Here is a 21,510-nt window from a genome sequence, read left to right as displayed (position 1 = left end):
AGAGATTTAAAAATCTCTCTCCTTTTACTCTGTTATTCCACATTTCCCGTCACAATTTCCAGAATCTTTTACAATCCGGTGAAAATCCGGCGTCATTCACCGTTCGCTTTCAATCCGGCGGGAATAAAGTCCCATTTTGTAACGGGACAGATCCCAGCTCAATCTTTGTAAAAGTAACAAACCACAGATTGTGGATTGATCCCTGTTCACAGGAGCTGCAGCGCGATCGAAACCGGAGCCGAGACTCCTGGTGTAAGAAGTCGAACAGTGACAGAGCCTTTAGACTATTCTGTCGTCGGTGTGAAGTCCCTTTCAGGGTTGTTGCTTCAAAGAGGATTGCGGTTCTGAAAGTGATATTCCCGAATAATGAACAAAAAAACGTGAAAAGGAGAAAGAAATGACCTTAAAACGGCTCTGAAGGGGCAGATGCGGGGGAAGGGGCGGAATATGACCGGGAACGAGAGGATCAGGGACACGTTATTGGTTATTGAAAGTAAATAAAACAACGACAGAGATTATACCGGGCAGTGATTATGAGAATCTACCAGATTTCAAGTGAAATTGCAAAAGCACAAGTTAGAGAGACAGTGAGTATCAAACTATCGACAGTAAAATGATTCCATAGAGGTGTTGGTACAGTTTTTTGAGAGACTGTGGGTGGCTCTGAAAAGAGCCTTTGTGTTTATTTTCTTTTCAGTGCATTGTGGAGTTTTACTTGGAGCTGGTGTACTTGGTCACCGCCATTGTCCCTTCCGACACGGCGTGCTTGGCCAGTTCCCCGGGCAGCGGCAGGCGCACGGCGGTCTGGATCTCCCGGGAGCTGATGGTGCGCCGTTTATTATAATGGGCCAGGCGGGAAGCCTCACCCGCGATGCGCTTCTTGCCGCCCTTGGCTGGTGCTTTACTCAAGGTTTTCTTGGCGCCCTTCTTGGAAGCTGCTTTCTTGTCCTCAGGCATTTTCAAACTCAATTTCAGACTCAGAAATGACCCAAATCCGCTCCGAGCTCGGATTAAATAGGCAGCCCCACAGCCCTATGGTAATGATAATGTGGAGATGCCGGTGATGGACTGGGGTTGACAATTGTAAACAATTTTACATCGTTCACCTGACGAAGGAGGAAGCCTCCGAAAGCTTGTGAATTTAAAATAAAATTGCTGGACTATAACTTGGTGTTGTAAAATTGTTTACTATGGTAATGAGGGATGGAGGAAGGCAATGATTGTGATTGGGTCATTCGTAGTGAGGTCACAATAATTAACTGTAACTCTCTGATTGGTTTCTTCAAATATCCAATCAGATTTAATACCTGCCACCAATCACAAACACGCTCACACTGCTTGTTGTCCGGTTTCATCAATTTGTTCCGAACTGTTGCAGTTCTGCTTCCGGCCAGTAGATGTCCCCAAACCCCGGGTCATTGAAGTTTACAGATGAGAGAGGGACAGAAGATAAACTCATTCTTCACATTATATTGCACGGGTGGGATTTCGAAAAACTGGGAATGGAAAACAGTTTGTTCGACAAAACATGAGTTGTAATGCTGTATTAAATGCTTGTAATTAATGTTGGGGGTATAGCCTATACTGAGGAAGACTACGACAAAATAGAAGAAGACTTTAATAAGCTTGCTGAAAGTCGGTGTAAATGGCCATTGAATTTCCATATAGAAAGGTGTGAGGTGGTGCATTTTGCTCGGGGGAATAAGGAGGCCAAACACTGCTTTGAAAATAAGAGTCTAAATGGGGTAGAAGAGCAATGGGATTTAGGGGTACAGATTGACAAATCTTTAAAAGTAGCAACACAGGTTGATAAGGCCATGAAATGCAAACACAGAGGTTTATTTCTGGAGGAATATATTTGAAAAGCAGATAAGTTATGTTGAACTGTAATTTTAACTGTCAAACCTTCTGTCAAACTATTAAATCTTCCCTTTCTGAAATCCGTGCTGACTATTCTTTATTATATTTTCGGTTTCTGCATGTTTTTCTGTTGCTTCATTGAGTAAAAGATTCCATGATCATTCCTACCACCGACCTTTAGTTAACTGGTCCACAGTTCCCTGGACTTGTTCTATTTCCTGTTTCAAAATATAAGAATCATATCAACTGTCATCCAGTCCTCTGGCACTATTCCTTTCTGTAATGATTTTTTCTATATATGTAACAATGCCTCTGCTATCTCTTCCTTTGCTTCATTTAATAAGTGCAGATGCAATCCATCAGGATCAGGAGTTTAACCATCCTTTCTAACTTAAATGCCTTGATATCTTTATTGACCTCTTCCTCTATATCATATTCACCCTGTTAATCTCCCGGGTAAATACTGAGGGAAAGTAATAATTCAATATTTCTGCCATTTCGCTGACGTTACCTGTGAGTTTATCTTGTGAATCCCTTAGTGGCCCTCAAGATATTCTGATTTTCCTTCTGTTATTTCTGGCTCTGTACAATAATTTACGATTTCTTTTTATATTCCTTGATAATTTGATTTTGTGATTCCTGTTTGCTTCCCTAATTGTATTTTGTGACTTCTTCCTAACCTCTTCCTATTCGCTTTTGCCATCCTCTTATTTAATATCTATGAATGAGAAATTCGACCAGCTTGTTGTGTCTGTTCAGGGGCTGATGTTTGGGAACTGTTTATTGTCTTTGATTAAAGTGCCAGTAACCCAAAGGGAGCAATTCAGTCCGAAACTCCACAGAAACGCTCTATTTCTCCCTCCCAGTGAACGAAGGTGCTATGATGGTGAGTATCGCTCCCTTCCAAACAATTAATTCCAACAGTTTTGAATCCCAGCACGCTGAATTCAGAAACACCAAGACTGGAACCGAATTTGATGATCTTCAGAGGGATAGTGTTTTCAAAACACAAACGAGTCTAATTTATATTTAAAAATATTTTTAAAATTCAATTATTTCCCCCATATCGTTGAATTTAACTCTGTTCCTTTGTATTATTATTTGCCCTGATCTGTACAGTGGATACGGGACACAATTGCTCGGATTCAGTGAAATTAATTGATTTTCTGAAGTTTTTCCCTCTGCTGATTCCCGTTCCTTATTTAAATTATGTCGGATTAACCTTTCTGATCTATAGGAGGGTCATAGTCCTGAAACGTTAACCCGAGCTTCCCTTCTCCACAGATGCTGCCGGACCTGCTGAGCCTTTCCAGCATTTTCGGTTTGATTTTTTTCTATATTTTATCCCTTTCACTTTTGACGGTCGCCGTTGAAACTTGCAGATTTGCACTCAGTTTTTATTTGTGTTTCAGTTCGGTTTATTTGAATTAATATAAATCGTCTCCTGAGAATTCAGACAGAAATATTGCGCAATGTAGAGTGAAATATAATGGGGCAACTTTCGAATGAGGAAAACAAAAACTTTATTCGAAATCAATTGTCTAATTTTTAACTGACAAAATTAGAAAAAGTACGGGAGTAGAAGTTACAGAGAGAAACTATTTCCTCACATTGCACATTGTCCTGAATCTGGAACAACGACAGAGAATGTGAATTTGTTCCACTCAGTTACAGTTCTCACTTATGGCCAGTAGATGTCAGACTGTATGTGAGTGTGGCATTAATTCTATGTCTGTCATTCTCTGGTACTGTATGTGAGTGTGATATTCATTCTGTATCCGTCAGTCTCCAATACAGTCTGTGAGTGTGGGATTCATTCTGTATCTGTCAGTCTCTGGTACTGTGTGTGAGTGTGTGATTCGTTTTGTATCTCTCAATCTCTGGTGCTATCTGTGAGTGTGGGATTCATTCTGTGACTGTCAGTCTCTGGTATTCTATTTCAGTGTGGAATTCATTCTGTAACTCAGTCTCTGGGCAAAGTGCAAGTCTGGATTCGTTCTGTATTCTTATTTCAGGTTAGAGTATGGTACTTGAAACTGCATGTTTAATTCATTAATGTATGCAAATCTTTCGTGCTGCATTAATTTGTAAATATTGATACACTTTTGGATTTTGTTTTAATCAAACAATGTGTGCGAGTTTTGTTGAATGATTACATCTTAATCTCCGTGAAGATAATGTGTATTTCAATCTTTTACTGTGAAATTATTGTACTGGTATTTATTTTGTAGCTCAGTCTGGGCTAATAGAATAATTATTGTATCTTTCAGTCTGACACTGTATGAGATTTTTGGACTGGTATGTAATGTGTGGTTCAGTCTGTACTAATGGAATTCATACTGTACCTTTCAGTCTGATACTGTGTAATATATTTAGACAGGTTTGTAAGGTGTAGTTCAGTCTGCACTAAAGGAATTGTTACTGTATCTTTCATTTTGACACTGAATGTGACTTTTGGACTGGTATCTAATGTACACCTCAGTCTGCACTAATGGGATTGATACTGTATCTTCCAGTCTGAAACTGTGTGAGATTTTTGTACTGGTATGTAACGTGTAGGTCAGTCTGTACTAATTAAATCAATACTATTTCTTTCAGTATGGTACTGTACGTGATTTCTGGACAGGTATCTAATGTGAACCTCCGTCTGCAGTAAGGGAATTGATACTCTGCCTTTCAGTTTGATAAATATGATTTTTGGACAGGTAACTAATGTGTACCTCAGTCTAATGGGATTGATACTGTATCTTCCAGTATGATACTTTATGCAAATTTTGGACTGGTATATAATGTGTAGCTCAATCTGCAACAATAGGATTGAAACTGTACATTTCATTCTGACACTATGAGGTTTTTGGACATATATGTGAGTCAAATATGGGTAACATCTGAACTGGTATCTAATTTGTATCTCAGTGTATAATATTGGCATGAATACTGCATCTTTAAACTCATAATGTGGTGTGAGTTGTGGGCTGGTATTTAATTTGAATCTCGGGGTACACTATTGTGATTCATTCTGTACCTATCAATCAGTACCATGTGTCAGTTCTATCTGGTATTTAATTTGTAGCTAATTCTGATCTTATGTGAGATTAACACAGTGCCTTTCAATCTGATACTGGGTGTGATTTTGGACTGGGAATTATTTATCTGCCAGTCAGCGGTATTGAGTCATTGTGAAATAGAAATTCCGTCAGTCTCTCCTGCTCTGTTTGACTGTTGGATTGGGATCAGTTTGGCATTGACTATTTCTGCTGTGTGAGACTGTGGGATTGATGACCTGTCTGTGTCTCTGTGCTCTGTGAGTGATAATATACTCACAGAGTATATTAAGAAAGATTGGTAGGGTGGTAAATAGCGAGGAGGATAGCCTCAGTCTGCAGGACTATATAGATGGGTTGGTCAGATGGGCGGAACAGTGGCAAATGGAATTTAACCCGGAAAAGTGCGAGGTGATGCACTTTGGAGGGACTAACAAGTCAAGGGAATACACAATGAATGGGAGGACCCTAGGCAAGACAGAGGGTCAGAGGGATCTTGGTGTGCAAGTTCACAGATCCCTGAAGGCGGCGGAACAGGTAGATAAGGTGGTAAAGAAGGCATATGGGAGACTTGCCTTTATCAGCCGAGGCATAGAATATAAGAGCAAGGAGGTTATGATGGAGCTGTATAAAACACTGGTTAGGCCACAGCTGGAGTACTGTGTGCAGTTCTGGTCGCCACACTACAGGAAGGATGTGATCGCTTTGGAGAGGGTGCAGAGGAGATTCACCAGGATGTTACCAGGGCTGGAGCGCTTCAGCTATGAAGAGAGACTGGGAAGATTGGGTTTGTTTTCCTTGGAGCAGAGGAGGCTGAGGGGGGACATGATTGAGGTGTACAAAATTATGAGGGGCACAGATAGGATGGATACTAAGGAGCTTTTTCCCTTCGTTGAGGGTTCAATAACAAGTGGACATAGATTCAAGGTAAAAGGCGGGCGGTTTAGAGGGGAATTGAGAAAGAACTTTTTCACCCAGAGGGTGGTTGGAGTCTGGAACTCACTGTCTGAAAGGGTTGTGGAGGCAGGAACCCTCACAACATTCAAGAAGCATTTGGATGAGCACTTGAAATGCCATAGCATACAAGGCTACGGACCAAATGCTGGAATATGGGATTAGAGTAGACAGGGCTGATGGCCGGCGCGGACACGATGGGCCGAAGGGCCTCTATCCATGCTGTATAACTCTATGACTCTATGACTCGATACATACTGTGTGTGAGAAGGAGCTGGCTGCACTGTTCCTTGTGCCCCGGGTGGAGGAAATATCACACTAATTCTGGGCCCTTCAAGGATTTGCCTGTAGGAAGAAAAATTATCTCTTGTAAGTCAAGAACAGTTGAGGTAGAAAATACAAAAGTGATCAATTGAATCTCTCTGTTAATAATCATTGTAATATCCACAAATGAAAACCAGCGATACAAACAGTGTCAGTGTCTGACTCCACTGCAGTACTGCAGCACTCAGCTTCTGCACACCAGGTAAGTTGGGCTGTTTTACAACAATTTAGTGACATCCAGACACAGCCCAACCCCTGCACTGTTCCATGAATGGGACTACCCGATGGGGCGGAGACCTTTGCACATATCAGATTTCTAATCCCCTCTCCCATGGGACTAACCGTTCAACCAAAACTAAACAGCCGCTGTTTAAAATGTGTCCTTCAAACTTCTCACCTGATGCCTGCAATAGATGCTTTTTGTATAACTCCCCATATCCTTACTGTCCGGCTCTGTTTACTGTTCTATAACAAACACTAAAGGTTAATGGGCAGGTTTTAAAAAATCAGATTTAATACCTGCCACCAATCACAAACACGCTCACACTGCACATTGTCCGGTTTCAGCAATTTCTTCTGAACTGTTGCAGTTCTGCTTCCGGCCAGTAGATGTCCCCAAACCCCGGGTCATTGAAGTTTGCAGATGACAGAGGGACAGAAGATGAACTCATTCTTCACATTATATTGCACGAGTGACATTTAGAAAAACTGGGGATGGAGACGAGCTGCAAGTACATTTTGTTAGAGCAAACACTAGTTGTGATACTGCGTTAAATTCTTGTAATTTGTTTCGGAGATATAGTCAATACAGATCAAGACTGGGACAAAATAAACATGCAGAACGGCCTTGTAAATGGCCATTGAATTTCAATATAGAAAGGTGTGAGGTGGTGCATTTCGCTGGGGGAATAAGGAGGCCACATACTGCATGGAAAATAAGAGTCTAAATGGGGTAGGGGAGCAATGTAAATCGTGTCCTGAGAAATCAGAGAGAAATACTGTGCAATGTACAGTGATATATAATGGGGCAAATTCACAACTATGGAACGAGTGAAACAAAAACTTTATTATGAATCAATTGTCTTCATTTTTCACCGTCAAAAAGTGCAAAAATACGACAGTAAAAGTTACAGACAGAAACATCCCTCACAGTGCACATTGTCCTGTTTCTGGAACCACGACAGAGAATGTGAATTTGTTGCCTTATTATAGTTGTCGCTTCCCGTCAGTCGAGGTCAGTCTCTGGTACTGGATATGAGACTGGGGTTTATTCTGTATCTGTCAGTCTCTGTAACTGAGTGTGAGCATGGGGTATATTCTGCATCCATCAGTCGCTGGTACTGTCTTTGTGTGGGATACATTCTGTATCTGCCATTCTCTGCTACTTTATCTCAGTGTGGGATTCATTCTGCAATTCAATCTCTGTGACAATGTGCATTCTATACTCTTATTTCAGTTTCCACTATTGTATTGAAACTTTAAAGTATATACATGTCTTCATCGAGCATTTAATTTGTTTACACAGATACACTTTTTGATTTTCTTTAATCAAACAACGTGTGAGAGTTTTGGAGTCGTGTTACATCTTAATCTCTGAACTCTATTGTGAATGATAATATACCTTTCAATCTGTTCACGTTGAAATTACTGGACTGGTGTGCAATGTGTAGTTCAGTCTGCAATAATGGGATTAATTCTGCATCTGAGTCTAACACTTTATGTGATTTTTGGACTGGTATGTAATATGTAGCTCATCCCGCACTAAAGGAATTGATACTGTATCGATCATTCTTATACTGTATGAAATTTTTGGACTGGAATGCAATGTATAGCTCAGGCTGCACGAATGAAATTGATACAGTGTCACATTGAAAGATTCAGTATGAGATTTTTGGACTGGTGAGTAACGTGTAGCTCAGTCTGTGCTAATGGAATTGATATTGTATCTTTGAGTCTGATACGGTATGAGATTCTTGGATTGCTATATAATGTGTGGCTCAGTTTTCACTAATTGAATCGATTCTGTATCTTTCAGTCTAATATTGTATGAGATTGTTGGACTGATATATAATGTTCAGCTCAGGCAGTGCGAATAGAATTTAAATTGTATCTTCCAATCTGATCATTTGTGATTTTTGGACTAGTACGTAATGTGTAGCTCAGTCTGTACCAATGGCATTGATAATGTTTATTTCAGCAAACACGAGTATTTACCACTATATCCAATATGTAGCTCAGTCTGCACCAATAGAATTTAGACTGTATCTTTCAATCTGCCACTATGAGATCTTTGGACTGGTCTGTAAAGTGTAAATCAGTCTGCAGTAATGTGACTGTGACATTCATTCTATATCTGTCGTCTCCAGTACAGTCTGTGAGTGTGGAGATTCATTCTGTATCTGTCGGTCTCTGGTACTGTGTGTGAGTGTGGGAATAATTCTGTATCTGTCAGTCTCTGGTGCTGTGTGTGAGTGTGGGATTTATTCTGTATCTGTCATTCTCTGCTACATTATCTCAATGTGCAAGTCTGGATTCATTCTGTATTCTTATTTCAGTTTACAGTATCGTATTTGAAACTGTATCTTTAATACTTTAAATTATATACAGTTCTTCGGCCAGTGTTTAATTTGTAAATATGGATACACTTTTCAATTTTCTTTAATCAAACAACGTGTGTGAGCTTTGGAGTGTGATTACATCTTAATCTCTGAACTCTATTGTGAATGATAATGTACCTTTCAATCTGTTCGTGGTGAAATCATTGGATTGGTATGTAATGTATAGCTCAGTCAGCAATAATGGGATTAATTCTGCATCTCAATCTAATATTGTATGAGATTTTTGGACTGGTATGTAATATGTAGCTCAGCCTGCACTAAAGGAATTGATACTGTATCTATCAGTCTGATACTGTATGAGATTTTTGGACTGGAATGTGATGTGTAGCTCATTCTGCACAAATGGAAGTGATACTGAATCTTTCAATCTGATATTCTATGAGATTTTTGGACTCGTCATCTGTGCTAATGGAATTGTTATTGTATCTTTGAGTCTGATAGCGTATGAGATTCTTGGACTGCTATATAATGTGTGGCTCAGTCTGCACTCATGGAATTGATACTGTTTATTTCAGTCGAAGATTTTATGGGATTTTCAGTCTGGTATGTAATGTACAGGTCAGGCAGTGCTAATAGAATTGATACTGTATCTTCCAGTCTGATCATTTATGAGGTTTTTGGACTGGTATATAATGTGTAGCTCAGTCTGAACCAATGGTATTGATACTGTTTATTTCAGTATAATACTCTATGAGTATTTACTAATATTTCTACTATGTAGCTCAGTCTGCACTAATGGAATTCATACCGTCGCTTTCAATCTGACACCATGATATCTTTGAACTGGTATGTAAAATGTAATTCAATCTGCAGTAGTGTGACTGTGAGATTCATTCTGTGATTGTCAGTTCCTGATACTCTATGTGAATGTGGTATTCATTCTGGATCTATCAGTCTCTGGTACTGTGTGTGAGTTTGGGATTCATTCCATATCTCTCTGTCTCTGATTTTGTATGTGTGAGCGATTCGTTCTTTTCCTGTCAGTCTCTGGTGCTGTATGTGAGTGAGACATTCATTCTGTATCTATCAATTTCTGAACTGTATGTGAGTGATATAAATTCTGTATCTGTCAGTCTGTGCTACAGTGTGTGAGTGTGGGATTCATTTTGAATCTGTCAGTCGCTGGTACATTGTATGAGTTTGGGATTCATTCTACATATCAGTCTCTGGCACTCTATCGGAGTGAGAGATTCATTCTTTATCTGTATCTAATTTATATCTTCATTTACAGGATGGCGTTCACATCTGTATCTTTAATACTTAAATGTATGAACAATTTTTCCCAGTTTTAATTGGTAGATAATGACATTTTTAAAAATGTAATAAGATAATGTGGGCATCTATTTTTGGACTTCTATTAAATCTACATTGGGAACACAATTGTGAATTTTTGCATCTTCCAATTGATATGGTGACATTTTTGAACTTGTATATAATGTGTAGCTCAGTCTGCATGAATGGAATGCTGTATATTTCAGTCTGAATCTGTATCAGTTTTGTTGTCGTGGTTTCTAATGTGCAGCTCAGTCTGCACTAATGGAATTGATACTGTATCTTTCAATCTGACACTGAGATTTTTGGACTGGAACGTAATTTATAACTCAGCCTGCACTAATGTAGGTGACTGTGAGATTCACCTTGTATCTCACAGTCTCGGGTGCTATGAGTGAGTGTGGGATTCATTCTGTATCTGTCAGTCTCAGGTGCTGTGAGTGAGTGTGGGATTCATTCTGTATCTGTCATTCTCTGGTACTGTGTGTGAGTGTGGGATTCATTCTGTGTCTGTCAGTCTCTGCTGCTGTGTGTGAGTTTGCGATTCATACTTTACCTCTCAGTCTCTAGTGCTTTATTAGAATTTGGGATGAACTCGGTATCTGTCTGTCCTTGGTACTGTATGCCTGAGTGGGATTCATTCTGTTTCTGTCATCTCTGGTACCATACTTGAGTATGGGATTCACTCTGTGTCTGGCAACCTCTAGTACTGTATGCGAGTTTGGGATTCCTTCTGCATGTCTGTCTCTGTACTGTATCGGAGTGTGAGATTCATTCTGTTTCTGTCCATAATTATTCTCTCAGATTACATTATGATGTTCAATACTGTAGCTTTAATATGTTAATGTTTGAATAGCTTTTATCATTATTTAATTGGTAAATATGGATACACTTTCGTATTTGAAGCTGGAGGCTTTAATCAGATAATTTGTGTGCTTTTTGGACTACTATTAAATCTGTAAATCTGTGAGTAATATTGTGATTGATAATTTATCTTTCAAATTGATATGGTGACATTTCTGAATTGGTAAATAATGTGTATCTCAGTCTGTGCTAATAGAATTGATACTGTATCTTTAAATCTCATACTATGAGTGTATTATAAACTGGTATCTAATTTGTTTCTCAGGTTACACTGTCACAGCAATTCTCAATCTGATATTGTACATGAGTTTCGGCCTTCATTTTGTATTTGAATGATACACTATTCGAATGGATACTGCATGTATTAAACTCACGTGTGTTAGAGAGTTCTGGGCTAGTATTCAATTTGAATCTCGGGATATCTGGTATTTAATTCATGGCTAATTTTGCCCTTTTGTGAAATTGACAATCTGATAGTGTGATTTTGGGCTGGGATTTTTGAATCCACCTGTCAGCGGGACTGAGTTCGGGAGAAATGGAACAGTGTCTGCCTCACCTCCTCTGTTTGACTGTTGGATTGAAAATGTGACTCTGGAACTTGGGATCAGTGTGGGACTGACTACTTCTGCTGTGTGGGACTGTGGAACTGATGACCTGTCTGTGTCTCTGTGCTCTGAGAGTGAGAATATACCTACTGTGTGTGAGAAGGAGCTGGCTGCACTGTTCCTTTGCCTCGGGTGGAGGAAATTTCACAGTCATTCTGGCTCCTTCAAGTATTTGCCTGTAGAAAGAAACGTATCTCTTGTAAATCAAGAACAGGTGAGGTAGAAAATGCAGAAGTGATCAGATTAATATCTGTTAATAATAATATTGAATATCCACAAATGAAAATCAGCGATACAAACAGTGTCAGTGTCTGACTCCACTGCAGTACTGCAGCACTCAGCTTCTGCATACCAGGTGTGTTGGGCTGTTTTACAACAGTTTAGTGGCATTCAGACAAAACCCAAACCCTGGACTGATCCATGAATGGGACTACCCGATGGAGCGGGGAGCTTTGCACATATCAGATTTCTAATTCCCTCTTCCATGGGACTAACCGTTCAACGGAAACAAAACAGCCACTGTTTAAAATGTGTCCTTCAAACTTCTCACCTGATGCCTGCAATAGATACTCTTTGTATAACTCCCCACATCCTTACTGTCCGGCTCTGTTTACTCTTCAATAACAAACACTAAAGGTTAATGGTCAGGTTTTAAAAAATCAGATTTAATACCTGCCACCAATCACAAACACGCCCACACTGCACATTGTCCGGTTTCAGCAATTTGTTCTGAACTGTTGCAGTTCTGCTTCCGGCCAGTAGATGTCCCCAAACCCCGGGTCATTGAAGTTTACAGATGAGAGAGGGACAGAAGATAAACTCATTCTTCACATTATATTGCACGGGTGGGATTTAGAAAAACTGGGAATGGAGAACATTTTTTCGATAAAACATTGGTTGTAATGCTGTATTAAATGATTGTAATTAATTTAGGGGGTGTAGTCAATACTGAGGAAGACTACGACAAAATAAGCTTGCAGAACGGCCGTGTAAATGGCCATTGAATTTCAATATGGAAAGGTGTGAGCTGGTGCATTTTGCCAGGAGAAATAAGGAGGCCACATACTGCTTGGAAAATAAGTGTCTAAATGGGGTAAAGGAGCAATGCAAATCGTGTCCTGAGAAATCAGAGAGAAATACTGTGCAATGTACAGTGAAATATAATGGGGCAAATTCACAACTATCGAATGAGTAAAACAAAAACTTTATTATAAAACAATTGTCATCATTTTTCAATAACAAAACGAGCAAAAATACGGGAGTAGAAGTTACAGACAGAACCTTTCCTCACGTTGCACATTGTCCGATTTCTGCAACCACGACATAAAATGTGAATTTGTTCCGTTCTTTTACAGTTCTCGCTTACGTCCAGCAGAAGTCAGTCTCCAGTACTGTGTGTGAGAGCGGGGTTTACTCTGCATCTGTCAATATCTGATACTGTGTGAGTGTGGGATTCATTCTGTATCTGCCAGTATCTGGTACTGAGTGTGAGCATGGTGTTAATTCTGTATCTCTCAGTCTCGGGCACTACATATGAGTTTGGGATCATTCTGTATCTGCAAGTCTGTGGGACTGTATATGAGAGTGGGATTAATTCTGTATCTGCCAGTCTCAGGTACTGTGTATAAGTGTGGAATTAACTCTGTATCTGTCAGTATCTGGTACTGTGTGTGAGTATGGGATTCATTCAATATCTGTTAGTCCCTGGTATTTTGTGTGAATGTGCGTTTCATTCTGTTTTCGTCAGTGTCAGGTGCTATATGTGAGGGAGACTTTCATTCTGCATCTATCAATTTCTGGTACTGTTTGTGAGTGATATAAATTTTGTCTCTGTCAGTCTGTGCTACAGTGTGTGAGTTTAGGATTCATTCTGTATCTGTCAGTCTCTGGTACCGTGGGAGTGTGTGATTCATTCTAAGTCTGTCAGTCCCTTGTAATGTGTGTGAGTGTGGGATTCATTCTGTATCTGTCAGTCCCTTGTAATGTGTGTGAGTGCAGGATTCATTCTGTATCTGTCAGTCCCTTGTAATGTGTGTGAGTGTAGGATTCATTCTGTATCTGTCAGTCACTGTTACATTGTTTGAGTGCTGTTTTCAATTTGCATGTCAGTCTCTGGCCCTCTATCTGAGTGTGAGATTCATTCTTTATCTGTATGTAATTTGTGTCTCTGTTTACAGTATGGTGTTCAAAACTCTCTCATTAATACCTCAATGTATCAATAATTTTTCCCAGTGTTTAATTGGTAGATAATGATACATTTTAAAATATAATGTTTTCGGTTATAATCAGAGAATGTGGGCACTTTTTGGACTTCTATTAAATCTGTATCGAATGGAAAAAAATTGTGAATTAGTTTATCTTCCAAAATGATATGGTGACATTTTTGAACTTGTATATGATGTGTAGCTCAGTCTGCTTGAAAGGTATACTGTATATTTCAGTCTGAATCTTTATCAGTTTTTTGTAGTGCTTTATAATATGTAGATCAGTCTGCACTAATGGAATTGATACTGTATCTTTCAATCTGACACTATGAGATTTTTGGACTGATGTGTAATGTGTAACTCAGACTGCATTAATGTGTGTGACTGTGAGATTCATTCTGTATCTGTCAGTCCCTAGCACTGTCTGTGAGTGTGGGATTCATTCTATATCTGTCAGTCCCTCGTACTGTATGTGAGTGTGGGATTCATTCTGTATCTGTCAGTCCCTAGTACTGTCTGTGCGTGTGGGATTCATTCTGTATCTGTCAGGCTCTGGTACTGTGGGTGTGTGTGATTCATTCTATATCTGTCAGTCCCTTGCACTGTGTGTGAGTGTCGGATTCATTCGGTATCTGTCAGTCACTGTTACATTGTGTGAGTGCTGGTTTCATTCTGTGTGTCACTCTCTGGCCCTCTATCTGAGTGTGAGATTCATTCCTTATCTGTATGTAATTTGTATCTCCGTTTACAGTATGGTGTTCAAAACTTTATCTTTAATACCTCAATGAATGCATATTTTTCCCAGTGTTTAATTGGTTGATAATGAAATGCTTTAGAATATAGTCAGAGAATGTGGGCACTTTTTGGACTACTATTAAATCTGTATCGATGGGAACACAATTGTGAATTAGTTTATCTTCCAAACTGATATGGTGACATTTTTGAACTTGTATATGATGTGTAGCTCAGTCTGCATGAATGGAATACTGTATATTTCAGTCTGAATCTGCATCAGTTTTTGTAGTGGTATATAATGTGTAGATCAGTCTGCACTAATGGAATTGATACTGTATCTTTCAATCTGATACTTCTTGGAATGGTAAATAATGTTACTCAGCCTGCACTAATGTGTGATTCATTTTGTATCTCTCAGTATCTGGAACAGTTTGTCAGTGTGGGATTCATTCTGTATCTTGTCAGTAGTGTGTGTGAGTTTGCGATTTAATCTATATATGCAGTCTCTGATACTGTGAGTGTGGGATTTATTCTGTGTCTTTCAGTCTCCAGTCTTGTATGTGGGTGTTGAATTCTTTCTGTATATGCAGCCTCTCAGACTGCATGTTGGTGTGGGATGCATTCTCTATCTGTCAGTCTCTGGTACTGTGTGTGAGTATGTGATTCATTCTGTATCTCTCAGGCTCTGGTACTGTGTGAATGTGGGAGTCATTATCTTTCTGTCAGTCTCTAGTACTTTATGAGAGTGAGTAATTAACTAGATATCTATCAGCCCTTGGTACTGTATGCCAGTGTGGGATTCATTCGATATCTGTCATCTCTGGTACCATATGTGAGTGTAGGATTTGCTCTGTGTCTGTCAGTCTCTATTATTGTATGTGAGTTTGGGATTCCTTCTGCATCTGTCAGTCTCTGGTACTATATCTGAGTGTGAGATTCATTCTGTATCTGTATGTAATTATTCTCTCAGATTGCATTATGGCATAAAAAATGTTAGCTTTAATATCTTCATGTTTCGATCATATTTCTCATTATTTAATTGGTAAATGTGGATACACTTTAGGATTTGACACTGTAGGTTTTAATCAGATAATTTGTGTGCTTTTTGAACTACTATTAAATCTGTATCTCTGTGAGTACTATTGTGAAAGATAATGTATCTTTCAAATTGATATGGTGACACTTTTCAAATGGCGTATAATGTATAGCTCAGTCTGTACTAATAGAATTGATACTGTATCTTTACATCTCACAATATGAGTCCATTATAAACTGATATCTAATTTGTTTCTCAGATTACACTCTCACAGCATTTTTAATCTGATACTGTACATGAGTTTTGGACTCGTATGCAATTTGTATCACATGATACATGCAATATCCATTCGCATAGTGTATCAACTCACATGTGTGTGAGAGTTCTGGGCGAGTAATCAATTGGAATCTCAGGGTACATTATTGGGATTCATTCTGCACCTTTAAATCGGGTACCATGTGTGATTTCGATCTGGTATTTAATTCGTAGCTAATGTTGCCCTGTTGTGAGATTGATACAGTGCCTTTCCATCTGATAGTGTGATCTTGGACTGGGATTTTTGTATCTACCTGTCAGCGGGACTCAGCTCGGGGGAAATGGAACAGTGTCTGCCTCACCTGCTCTGTTTGACTGTTGGATTGAAAATGTGTCTCTGGAACTTGGGATCAGTGTGGGAATGACGACTTCTACTGTCTGAGACTGTGGAACTGATGACCTCTCCGTGTCTCTGTGCGCTGTGTGTGATAATGTACTTACTGTATGGGAGAAGGAGTTGGCTGCACTGTTCCTTGTGCCTCGAGTGGAGGAAACATAACACTGATTCTGGGTCCATCAAGGATTTGCCTGCAGGAAGAAAATTATCTCTTGTAACTCAAGAACCAGTGAGGGAGAAAATACAAAAGTGTTCGAATTAATATCCATATCAATGATATTTTTGAATATCCACAAATGAGAATGATACAAACAGTGTCAGTGTCTGACTCCACTGCAGTACTGCAGCACTCAGCTTCTGCACACCAGGTGTGTTGGGCAATTTTACAACGATTTAGTGACATCCAGACACAACCCAACCCCTGCACTGATCCATGAATGGGACGACCCGATGGGGCGGGGACCTTTGCACACGTCAGGTTTCTAATCCCCTCTCCCATGGGACTAACCGTTCAACCGAAATCAAACAGCCGCTGTTTAAAATGTGCCCTTCACACTTCTCACCTGATCCCTGCCATAGATGCTCTTTGTCTCACTCCCCACATCCTTACTGTCCGGCTCTGTTTCCACTCTTCACTGTCCAATAACAATAAACAGGGTGAGACTGGAACTAAACCAGGAACATTCACTACTGGTTTGGGGAGAGAAAGCAGCAATGGTTTTAAATAGCAGGTTCTTCCCATTCTCTCTCCCTTACCCTGGACACACCCTGTACACACACAGCCCGAGAATGACCTCTCCCTTTCCCCGCTCACTCCATGTTCCGGGACCAGTTCCTGATCCACTCCGCCTCTTACAAACAGCCCCCGGACTCCCCCTGACCTTCCCCCGGACTCAATGCCGATCTCTGAGCCCATCTGCGGACACGGTCCCGAAGCGATGAGCTGCTGTAACGAGGCTGCTCTTTGCTCCCTTCCCCCGGGGGCCGTGATCTCTCCATTCCCGGCTGTTTTGAACCATCTTCTTCCGCTCACTGAGGGAATGGCGCCCACAGGCCGAGCTGGGGGAGGGGAGCGCGCATGCGCTCTTCTGCTCACCAACAACCAGCGCTGGGGGCGGGGCTGAGTCGCGCATGCGCAGATATCTGGTTTAATTCTCAATACAAAAATCGATGGAAACTTTCCCCAATTGGAATTTTTCAGAGTCTGAGCAAAGGAAGTGGGTCTGGGGGAAAGGTCAGAGGGAATGGGGTCCACAGGCAGTGCAGGAACAGGCACCAGAATGGAAAACAAATGGGATTCCACCACTGCCTAACGCTGGAATCCAGACTGACTTTACAATCTCTCACTATTAAACTAGATGTTTCCATCCCTGCTGTTTCTCTCGGTATCTTTTGATGGAAAAGAGTCTTTCAGAGATAAAGTGGGCGGCTGTGAAATGAGCCAATTGGTTCTGTTCATTCTTGGTCCCTTTACTGACAAAGAAACTTGTGACTCCGTATCTGGAGTCCGGATTCCTCGAACCAATCCTGGAGAAACATGGGAGGAAAGTGGGAGTCGGTGTATTTGCTGGGATCGTGTAGGATTAATATTTGACGGGTACAGTCCCAGTTTATTTCAATCGGAGTGAAACTCTCGGTCACTGAGAGAAATACAGAAGGGCCCTGAGCTGCAAAATTGCAGAGGGTACAACATGCAAGAGAGGGTTAAATGCGTGACCCTGTCCCTGAGAGTGGGATTAATAATGTGTCTGTCTCTGAAATAATATCAGTGAGAGATGAGACTGCATCTTCCGTCACTCCAGCTTGGAATGGCAATTGGAATGGAGAATTTTCCAATTTGTTACTGGGTGAAAACGGGACATTGCAGGTCAGTTTCTCTCTCTCTTATGTACAACATATGAAGGTGGAATACTGCTGCTGAGCGTGATACCGAGAGACTGATGGGAAGCGTATGGCTGATACTCTGCCTGTCTGTATCTCTCTAGCGCTGTACACGAAGGTGGGATACTGTTTGCTGAGTGTGAAACGGACACACTGAGAGGAAGTGTGAGAATGATACTTTGTCTGTGTGCCTGTCTCTGTCTGTCTCTTCATCTGTCCGTCTGTATTTCTCTCCCTCCAGCGCTGTACATGAAAGCGGGATAGTGTTATTGAGCGTAATATGAACACCCTGTTGGAAGGTAAAGACTAATTCTGTGTCTGTGAACAGACCTCCGGTGCTGTTGGTGAGACGGTCACTGTCCCTTCTATTATGTATGAGCCGGTCTGACGGTGCATTTATCAGTCTCCAGTCCAATAAGGAAAGGTGGGGAGAAACAGCCTGTAACGGCCTGACACTGGACTGCCTATGAATGTTGAATTTATTCAGCAACTGGCCGTCTCTGGGTGTTGAGAATGGGACGGATAGAACACCAGTTACTGTTGTCTGTCAGTCAGTTTAGGAGGAGGGAGAGAAAGACAGAGAGACTGGAGGAGCCCAGAGAGGAGAATTTGTATTATCGTCTCAACCAAACATATTGCTGAGTGTGAATAATATAATCATGTAAAACCAGATATGGATAATCACATCCACAGCTGTGATTGGCTGCTGCCCCTGAATCTGGGGACCAGACACTGTGAGGAGCGCCGGGCTCGGAGTGTTTAACAGTTACTGAGCTGGGAAACGACAACTCACCTCCGAGAATCTGCAGCACAGGCCGAGCGGTGAGGAAAGCCTGTCACGGGAATTGTCAATCTGGCGAACAGTTTGTTCTGTGAATGTGAAGATGTGAACATTGTGTCAGAGAGAGTGTGTTAAAGGGGCGGATGGGTTAGATTAATGTCACTGTGCTTGTGTGGCCGGACTCATCGCCAGATTTCCGAGTCCCTTTTGAGTAAAATTTTAAAAAATCCCTGTCAAAGGATCGCCCTCCTCCCCTGCCGAGCTCCGAAGTGGAAATTTAAGGTAAAGTTTCAGATCAATTCAAGATTTCAGGTGAAAAACGGAGATCATGTCAGCGATCGGGTGAGAGAGCGCGATCAGTGCAGCAATGAAACGGGTTTAAATCGAAACTGGTGCTTTTAATTCCGGTGAAAGTTTTTCGACAGCAAACATACCGGTGTGAGATACAGGAAGGGGCTAGTCTGGGACTCTGGAGTGCCCGCTTTTAATTGTAACCGGCGAGTTTAAGAGGAGAGAGAAACACAGAGAGGCTGGAGGGGCCGGGAGCTGACAGCAGGATGTCTCCGCCCCGTCCGCTCTGTGCCTTTAAGTTGCTCTGTGCCGCCGCCTCTCGTTTCATTTCTGACCCAGCTCTGACTGTCAGAGAGATTTTCGACAGATTCCCGGACATGACAGACACTGCAGCCGCCGAAACGGCTCCTCCTGCCGCCGCCGCTCCACCCAAGGCTCCGAAGAAGAAGAAGGCGGTTCCCGGACCCAAGACCACCGGTCCCCCGTTGGGCGAACAGATCCTCAAGATTGTGGCGGATTGCAAGGATCGCAAGGGGATATCTCTGGCCGCGATAAAGAAGGTTCTGGCTGCCAAAGGCCTGGATGTGGAGAAGCACCGGTCCCAGATTAAATTAAGTATCAAGAGAAATGTGGAAAAAGGCTCCCTGGTGCAGATCAAGGGCACGGGCGCCTCGGGCTCCTTCAGAGTCGCTAAGAAGGAAACTCAGGCAAAAGTGGGAAAGAAGGTGAAGAAACAAGTGACCAAGAAATCTCCCGGAAAGAAACCAGCGACCAAAAAAACAGCCGTCAAGAAATTAACGGCCAAGAAACCAGCGGTCAAGAAATCGACCACGAAAAAGGCGGCCAAATCACCAATTAAGAAGAAAGCGGCGGCTAAGAAGCCCAAGACCCCCAAGCCAGTGAAGGCGAAGGCGAAGAAGGTGGAAAAACCGAGGGCCAAGCCCAAGCCGAAGTCAGCAAAGCCTAAGAAAGCAGCGGGCAAAAAGAAATAAAAAATCAAGTGCAACTTGTGACCATCTGAACCCAACGGCTCTTCTCAGAGCCACCCACGTCTCTCAGAAAAGAGCTGATCCCGGAATCAGATGATTCCTGTCCCGGGGCCGGGCTCAGATTTCAGATAGAAATCATTTCAAATAAACCCAGGGTCCTGGTGACTCGCTGACATTCGCTATCCCCGCCCGACCCCCAATGTCGAATAAAATATAGAGAATGGGATGTCCGGGCCGGGCCTCACTGGAACTGGCGTGTGTTCGGCTCCAGTCCCAGTTCATTTTTTCTCACAGATTCAGGGCGAGAGTCCGTAACAGGGTAAAACTGGCGGAGATCGGCAGCTATCACAATTCAAACCCCAACACATGAGATTCTTCAAATCAGCTGGAATAAAGTGTTTATAAACTGCTGAACCCGTCTGGGAGGGAATGTGCGGGGAGATAGAATCGGGTCTGGGACTGAAATGGAAGGAGGCGGGTTGACTTGTTATCGAAGGGACTGTATTTAGGCAGGAATATTACTGACTATTGATTGTAACGGGGCTTATTGAAAAGCTCCGGGATTCTATGAAGCCCGAGTCTGTAAGGGTTTGTGCGGAGCGCTGTGTTTCGGTTCTATTATAGATAAACGGTTTGAAATTGGCGGGTGGAGAAAGCTGGAGGTGGAGCTGGAAGATCAGAGGCCGCTCTCCGCTCTGTCCGTCACTCTGATTGTCTCCTCCCCTCCCTGTTTAATATCACACTCTGTCTCCTCCCCTCCCTGTTTAATATTTATATTTGTCTCCTCCCCTCCCTCTCTCACCCTGTGTCTGTTTCAGTCAGGTCAGGGCAGGCTGCATAAAAACGGAACCAACATCAGTTTGCTGTTCATTCAGCAGCGATTTGAGTGAAGAATAATCATGTCTGGCAGAGGTAAAGGAGGCAAAGGACTGGGGAAAGGCGGAGCCAAGCGGCACCGGAAAGTGCTTCGGGATAACATCCAGGGGATCACCAAACCAGCCATCCGCCGCCTGGCTCGCCGTGGCGGTGTCAAGCGGATCTCGGGTCTGATCTACGAGGAAACCCGCGGGGTGCTGAAGGTTTTCCTGGAGAATGTGATCAGGGACGCGGTCACCTACACTGAACACGCCAAGCGCAAGACGGTCACTGCCATGGATGTGGTGTACGCTCTGAAACGGCAGGGCCGCACTCTCTATGGATTCGGCGGCTGAACAACTCGACCCTTTCTAACCGGACACAAAACAAAGGCTCTTCTAAGAGCCACCCACCGCCTCACAGAGAGAGCACTGACCTGGGAACGGGGAGAGGAAAGATATCGGGATGGGGAATCAGTTTCCGATATTTAATTAGTATGGGGAGATTCCCCAACACTCGGTAGAGGGAGATCAGAAACAACGGCC

General features: G+C 42.0%; 1 protein-coding gene and 1 long non-coding RNA gene across 3 annotated transcripts; one reads left to right on the top strand and one right to left on the bottom strand.

The window, feature by feature from the left end:
• Positions 1-1,384: 1,384 nt before the first annotated feature.
• LOC137318033 (uncharacterized) lies at positions 1,385-17,251 on the bottom strand. Of its 2 annotated transcripts, XR_010961797.1 has the most exons (5): positions 16,732-17,251; positions 16,273-16,359; positions 11,632-11,717; positions 6,117-6,203; positions 1,385-2,078 (listed from the first exon to the last, which is right to left on the bottom strand). It is a non-coding gene; the product is annotated as an uncharacterized lncRNA (long non-coding RNA). The 2 variants fall into 2 exon arrangements; XR_010961796.1 differs by lacking the exon at positions 1,385-2,078 and having other exon boundaries at positions 3,360-6,203.
• Positions 17,252-17,604: 353 nt separating this feature from the next.
• On the top strand, positions 17,605-20,113 carry LOC137317954 (histone H1-like). The gene is made up of 2 exons (XM_067980950.1): positions 17,605-17,716; positions 19,515-20,113. The coding sequence occupies exons 1-2, from the start codon at positions 17,605-17,607 to the stop codon at positions 20,111-20,113; spliced, it is 711 nt and encodes a 236-aa protein (XP_067837051.1).
• Positions 20,114-21,510: the final 1,397 nt, after the last annotated feature.

Source organism: Heptranchias perlo, unplaced genomic scaffold (genome assembly GCF_035084215.1).
Source record: "Heptranchias perlo isolate sHepPer1 unplaced genomic scaffold, sHepPer1.hap1 HAP1_SCAFFOLD_64, whole genome shotgun sequence".
NCBI lineage: Eukaryota > Metazoa > Chordata > Chondrichthyes > Hexanchiformes > Hexanchidae > Heptranchias > Heptranchias perlo.
The sequence above is the reverse complement of the archived record's forward strand: the minus strand, read 5'-3'. Positions and strand labels throughout refer to the sequence as shown.

What these genes read in the sequence shown, in the direction of transcription:
- LOC137317954 (XM_067980950.1), top strand. Translation starts at nt 17,605, where the DNA reads ATGAGCCAATTGGTTCTGTTCATTCTTGGTCCCTTTACTGACAAAGAA. An exon ending in TGGAGAAACATGGGAGGAAA is followed by an intron (nt 17,717 to 19,514) that starts GTGGGAGTCGGT and finishes CAGACACTGCAG; the next exon opens with CCGCCGAAACGGCTCCTCCT.